Source organism: Penaeus japonicus, unplaced genomic scaffold (assembly GCF_977035675.1).
Source record: "Penaeus japonicus unplaced genomic scaffold, GWHDUDI00000001_assembly GWHDUDI00000013, whole genome shotgun sequence".
Lineage (NCBI taxonomy): Eukaryota > Metazoa > Arthropoda > Malacostraca > Decapoda > Penaeidae > Penaeus > Penaeus japonicus.
In genome coordinates, this window is record NW_028234415.1 from 26,804,176 (window position 1) to 26,811,675 (window position 7,500).

At 36.8% G+C, this 7,500-nt stretch overlaps 1 protein-coding gene across 2 annotated transcripts in view; it reads right to left on the reverse strand.

Annotated features, from left to right (window-relative positions):
• The window catches only part of LOC122250194 (uncharacterized), a 14,847-nt gene that overhangs the window by 853 nt on the left and 6,494 nt on the right, over positions 1-7,500 (reverse strand). Inside the window, exons 2-6 of one of the 2 annotated variants that reach the window (XM_043011537.2) lie at positions 3,123-3,176; positions 2,406-2,570; positions 1,782-1,883; positions 829-981; positions 226-310 (exon numbers count right to left, since the gene is read on the reverse strand). In XM_043011537.2, the coding sequence (XP_042867471.1) occupies positions 226-310; positions 829-981; positions 1,782-1,883; positions 2,406-2,570; positions 3,123-3,164 (547 nt within the window). In that variant the 5' untranslated portion in view covers positions 3,165-3,176. Of the gene's footprint in view, positions 1-184; positions 311-828; positions 982-1,781; positions 1,884-2,405; positions 2,571-3,122; positions 3,177-7,500 lie in introns of both variants that reach the window. The other variant, XM_043011536.2, reaches the window with a different exon arrangement.

Below are 7,500 nucleotides of genomic sequence, written 5' to 3' on the forward strand. Positions count from 1 at the left end.
ACTACTACTACTACTACTATTACTACTACTACTATTACTATCACTACTGCTATTGCTGACGCTACTACTAATAGTAACGCCAATAATAACACCACCAACCGCCTATAACAAACAATAACACCATCAGCTATCCATATACACAGAATCAGAGATGTACAAGCAAAACTCTCCTGAAGCTAAGCACCTGGAAGATGGCAGCGAAGGGGTCCTCGACACGAGCCTTACCGAAACTGAAGTTCTTCTCGCGTCTTCCTTCTGCTGTAGCGGTTGCCTGCTGCTCTTGTCCCTCGAGGGCCTCTTCCTCGGGGTCCTGCAGGAGAGGAACGGCGTCTCGGGGGGTTAGGGAAAGTGGGAGAGAATACAGGGTGGGGGAAGAGGGAGGAATAGAGGAAGGCGGAGATGGAGATATGTGTGTAGTTGGATATATATAGATGGAGGGATTTGGAGAGAGAGAGAGAGAGAGAGAGAGAGAGAGAGAGAGAGAGAGAGAGAGAGAGAGAGAGAGAGAGAGAGAGAGAGAGAGAGAGAGAGAGAGAGAGTAAGTATAATAAGAGTGTATAGTAACAGAATACATTTCCCTGTATGAGAGTATCAAAATCCACATACGCATCATGCATTGATAAAAAAATATATATAATCTTTTCCTATACAAAACAAAATTCATTTTAACATCAAAATAATTCCAATCAAAGTAAGCAATAAGAAAAACAAAAACAAAATCAGAGACAACCCAAACTTCAAAACCGCCAAAACACCGCCAAATAAAACCAATAATTCTGAAATGCTAAATGCACGCCGCATTAACACTCTCAACACACTCCTTCTTGCCTTGTAAATCTCTTCGTTCAAGTGGTAGAACGAAGGAGCCGCAGAACAGTCCACGCTGAACCACCAATCACACGCGAAGATCTCCTGGTTGAAGATGGTACCGTTGGGACACAGGTACGAGGTCATATCATGGGCTTCGCAGACGTGGTACAACTGCACGGGGGAACAGGAAGGGCATGTGTTTGTAAAGGACATATCATTTTAAGTATGTATTGAGTGTATAATAAGTATGTATAAATATATATGAAGAACAATGGTAAAAATGGTGATTATGATCTTGATAGTGATAATGATGATTGTGATGATGATGACGATAATGAGAGTAATGATGATAACAATAATGATTATGATAGTGTGATGGTAATAATAGTAAAAATTATGATGATGATAATCGTACTCATAATATTATAATAATAATTATAAAATCTTAACAGTGATAACATAATGGTAATAATGATGTAGATGGTGAAGATGATGAAATTTGAATTATCTCTCACGATACAATGATGATAACAAAAATAATATAACATGATATAATATAATAATTGCAATGATAATGATGATAATAACAATGATAATAATGACAACGACAATAAAAACAATAATAATAATAATAATAACACTAATAATAATAATGTTAACAGAATGAATGAAACAATAAATATATTTAAAGGCCTTCTTCCAGCCAAATTTCCAAACGGGTTTCTTTAATCCATCCGCATGACCTTGAAACAAAGTCAGGTAAATACCTTGAATTTTGATGACTTTAGCCCCTTTTTTCACAAAGGGTTTGATATGACCCTGAACACTCTAAGGCATATATCAGCTTATAGGAACTTCATTAATATTAATAGGTATTTAATGGAACTTATCCTACTATATATCCATATAACAATTTATTTTACATATATCTGGTCTTCTCACCAAAAAAAAAAAAAAAAAACACTACTTACCTGACAGTCATACTGAACGTCAGCATAATAGCCGGGTAACTTCCCCGCACATGAGAAGGCGATGTCAGCTGGGATGTCATTCATTGTGGGCATGTCCACGGGCTGGAACAACATTGGAAGTTGAAGTTGAGATATTTCTCTCTCATATTGATATTTATGTATATATATATATATATATATGTAAATGTATATGTATATATATATATATATATATATATATATATATATATATATATATATATATATACACACACACACAAATATATGTATATGCAGATTTATACATGTACTTTTATATTATAGATAGATATTTGTGTTTGTGTGTGTGTGTGTGTGAGTGTGTGTGTGTGTGTGTGTGTGTGTGTGTGTGTGTGTGTGTGTGTGTGTGTGTGTGTGTGTGTGTATGTACGTGCGTGCGTGCGTGCGTGTGTGTGTGTGTGTGTGTGTGTGTGTGTGTGTGTGGCGTGTGCGTATGAGCGTATGTGTGTGCATACTTGTGTGTCTCTATTCAACACGTACATAGCAAAACGACAAGGATAAGCTCTAGACAATAGAACAGGGAAGATCCTAATCCTCATGAAACACCTCGATAACAGATGGCGTTGCGATAGCATCATCACTCACCGTCCTACTGACTTCCGATCTTGCGAGTCCTTCGAAAAGTTCGTTGATTCTAGCGTTGGCGATCTTGCTCTCCTCACCCGTCGCGAGTTCGAAGTCGTGGTGGTGGTCGTGGTGGTGGTCGTGGTCGTGGTGGTGGTCAAGGCCGTCCAGGAGGGCGCCTTGTGTCTAGTGTAAAATGTTTAGTGATAATGGTTGATGACGATAATGATGGTAATGATGATTATTATGAGGCGACAGTGATGATAACAAGAATGGTAATGATTATTATAATCATAACACTGGGAATGTTACAATTAACAATAATGATCATATTGATATTGATGATTTTTATGGTATCGTTAATTGATATCAGAAACGATTGTTATATAGTAGCAAAATCGTTGACATGATTGTTAGCCTCCATACTACACACACACACACACACACAAACACACACACGCACACACACAAGAAAATAAAAACAAATAAACAAATGAGAATTAAAAAAAATAAATGAATAGATAGAAGAAAAAAACATATTTATATATGTTTATATAAATTTATATGTATCAATACCTATTTTCATATATTCATATCTAGTAAGCATAACGTTACTACAGTGTATTTTTCTCCTTGATTAATCCCCGAATCAAAGTCCGCCCAATCAACCTCTCACAGTTGCCTCCATTCATCCTAAATTTCATTCATCCTCCAATTCACTACGTAAACATAACTCACGGAGGCCACCAGGGCGACGAGGGTGAGCACCAGGGTTCGCATCGTCGGTGATTTCTGGAAGAGGAAAGAAGTGTTCGTTTATTCTCTTTCATTTGGGAAGGGTTTGGGAAGTGGGGGTGGGGAAGAAGGTCGAATTAGAGGGGGAAGGAAAGGGGAGGATGAGAAGATTGAAGGCAGAGGACGCGCATGCATACGTAGATATGTGTGTGTATATGTGTATATATGTATATGTATATATATACATATGTATACATACATACAATCACACACACACACACACACATATATATATATACATATATATGTATATATATACATATATATACATATATATGTATATATATGTATATATAAATATATATATGTATAACATATAGTGTATATGATATACATACACACACACACACACACAGACATATATATATATATATATATATATATATATATATATATATATATGTGTGTGTGTGTGTGTGTGTGTGTGTGTAATATCTGTGTGTGTCTTTGGTTGCGTGTGTGTACGCATCCGCATATGTATACATGCATAAAGAAAGAGAGAGAGAAATAAAGATAAACAGAGAAATAGAAAGAGAAAGAGAGATAAATAGAGAGAGAGAGAAAGAGAAGCGAGGTGGGAAAGACACGAAAAAACTTGCCTTCCACATGCCAAAAAGAAGTTATCCTTGGTGTTGTTGGGGGCGAAGGGGGTGGGAAAGACCGGCCCCCCACCCCCCACCCCACAATTCCTGTGCACGTAACATCCATAATAATAGAACGCACACCTGATACTTACGCTTCCTTTCTTAACTAAGCAAACGGAGTGAGAGAGGCATGAATGGTGTAAATCAAAACTAGTTAAATCAAAAGTGAATCTAAAAGAGATAAAGATATAAAAAAATATATTTGGACGCAAAAAATAATAAGAATATAAAAAAGAAACGAAGACGTTATAATTCGAGTTTTTTTTTTTTAACCCTTGGGACATATCCTATCCCTTCCTTCCCTGTTGTGGCTACAGCGAAGGACACCGGCATGTCCTAATGACAGGTGTCCCTCGATGGACCCTTAAGGAGAAGAAGGGACTCCCCCCCACCACCCTTACCCCTCCACCCTTACCCTATCCCCAAACTTCTGTCCTAATGATCCTATTGTCTGGTTAGTAATGTATCGAAGTAATACGCGAGTATATGGACCACAAAGAAAATGAAGACGTCTGTCTGCACATGTAAAAAGAAAACAGGGAAACAACAAATGAAATGGTAAATGGAACGAAGCAAGGAGACCAGATAGACAAGCAACAGAGGGAAAGAAACTGATAAAACTTGCAGACTCCTGGATAAACACCAACAATGCAGGCGAGTCATGTGCGCCGTCACTTTGGTCAACAGAGTGTATAGATTAGGCTCACGCATCTCGGAAATGAAAAAACAAAAAGAAGAAAAGAATTGTAATGAACAGGGGAAGGAGCAAACAGAAGAGGATGGAAAATACAAGAAGATAAAACAGAAGAAAATTGATGGTGAAGAAGAAGAGGAAGAACAGAATAATGTTGAACTTAAGAAAATGAAAATGCTGAAAAGTATGTATGTTGATTTGATAATGAACAAGGATATACGTATATATATATATATATATATATATATATATATATATATATATATATATATATATATATATATATACAGTATATGTGTGTGTGTATGTATGTGTGCGTGTATACACACATATGTATATATATATATATATATATATATATATATATATATGTGTGTGTGTGTGTGTGTGTGTATGTATATATATATATATATATATATATATATATATATATAAATATATATATAGATAGAGAGAAAGAGAGAGAGAGACAGAGACGGTTGGTTGGTTGAATATCAACATCACCCTAGACAAGGTCACGTGTCAGGTAGGATAATGTCCTTGAGATGAAGCTGATACTTGAGTCGCATCTTCTAGACGCTTTCATTTGTCATTAGATAAAAGACTTAGCAAAGAATTTCGCCTTTGAATAATGCGAGGATTCTTTTAAGCTCGTATTCTCTACCATTATTTATTTCTCATGTTTTTTCTTTCTTTCTTTCTGCTGTATCCTCTATTCATGTCTACCTGTCGCTTTTTTTCTCTCTCTTCCTTTTATGATCATCCTAATTACTCTTTCCCATTTCACCCTTATCTTACCGTGATTTTTTTTGCAGAGAAAAAGGCAATAGTTTTTTCACTTAATCCTCATTTAACAGATACTTGATTTAACCTTCTATTATCATAAAAGAGAATAAAAAGAATAAAGATAGATAGATAGACAGATATATAGCGAGAGAGAGAAAGAGAAAGAGAGAGGAGAGAGAGAGGAAGAAAAAGAAAGAAAGAAACACTCTTCGCAGGTGGCCGTCTAAGGCCCAGCGGACATCATCAACGGACGCGCCTCTAATATTCTAGAATCCTGTCAGTGTCTCTCTCCTTATCTGAACATGGTACTTTTATCCGATGTCAGATATGTGACATCGGTTACCTGGTTTCGTAACGAACGACTGTTTTGTTAACTATTTTGTTTGTTAACTATTGTCATTGTAATTAATCATTATTATAATTTTCATTATGATTATTATCTTTATCATTATTATTATTACTTTTATTATTATTATTATCTTTTTTTGTCATTATTCATCATCATTTACCCTCTCATAATTATCATTATAAATATCATTATCATATATATATATATATATATATATATATATATATATATATATATACATATATATTTATGTATGTATATATGTGTATATATATATATATATATATATATATATATATATAAATGTGTGTGTGTGTATGTGTGTGTGTGTGGATGTGTGTGTGTGTATGTGTGTGTGTGTGTGCGTGTGTGTGTGTGTGTATGTGTGTGTGCGTGTGTGTGTGTGTGTGTGTGTATGTGTGCATATAGAATATTGTGCGTGTCTGGGGAAGGGGGGGGGGGGTACGGAAAAACAAGAATCAAACCAAAGAAAGAGAAAAGTGAAAATAAAACCCACACACCGATACCAATCCTAACCATAGCCAAACCAACACCAAAGAATACCAACCAGACTCCACTCCTATCCTTCCCGCCTTCCTCATCCTCCCAGTGTCCTTCGGGTATCCTACGCCACTGAAGCACTGGCGTCCCTCGACGATGACCTCCAAAACGAAACCGGATCGACCACTTTCGTTTTTAGGGATCGTACGAATGCCCCTTGGATACCCAGGGATGCCCTATGCCCCTTCGCCCCCCCTCCCCCTCCCCTATTTGGTCCCGGCGGCGTCTCCACCCTCCGGCGATCGAAGGAGGAGGGAGGGGTAGGGGGTAGGGATGGGGTAAAGGGAGGGGATGGTGATGGGGGAGTAAGTGGAAGGAAGGGAGGCGGACAAGGAGGAATAGAAGGAGGAAGAGGAGAGAAATAAGAAATAAAGAGTAGAGGAGATAAAGAGGAAGAAGAGGAGGAATAAGGGAGCAGAGGAGAGAAAGAGGAAAAAAAGAGAAAAGACGGAGCAGAGGAGAGAAAGAGGAAAAAGAGGAGAAAAAGAAGGAGCAGAGGAGAGGAAGAGGAGGAAAAGAGGAAGAAGGGGAATAAAGGGAGAGAAAGAGAAACAAGAGAAAAAATAGGTTAAAAAAAAAAAAAACATGAAGTAGGATAAAACAGAGAGACAGAAGAAAACAAAATGAGGTAGAAAGACCCAAAAGGAAAGGAGGAAACATGGGAGAACCAGAGAACGAAAAAAAAAAACTAGAGAAGGGAGGAGGGAGAAGAGGAACAGGGAGATAAAAAAAAAAGTTTTTTTTTTCCTTTTAATTGATGACCTGGTCCTCGCTGTTGCGGCTGAATAGCAAACGAAGGAGCTCTTCGACTCCCTCGGGAATGACAAAGACCAAGGAAGTGGTTACGTGTGGCAGGAGTGACGTGGATCACGGAGATGTTTTATGGAACAGATAAACGAAGGGGCGGGATGATCGAGGGATAAAGGGAGAGGGAATCGGGAATGGAGAGAAGGTCGAAGGATTGCGTAGGAAAAGGATAAGTGAAGAGAGAAAGGGGAGTTGGATAGGTGAGGGTGGTGGAAAGATGAGGGAGGGGTTATAGGGGATGCGGAAAAGAAGTGTTAACAAAAAATGAATGTGAAATGGAGAGGAATGATCATGATTTTTAAATAGCATACGTATAAATATACGTATATAGATACATACAAACACATATATATGATATATATATAAATATATATATATATATACATATATACATATATATATATATATATATACATATATGTATATACATATGTGCATGTATATATATATATATATATATATATATATATATATATATAT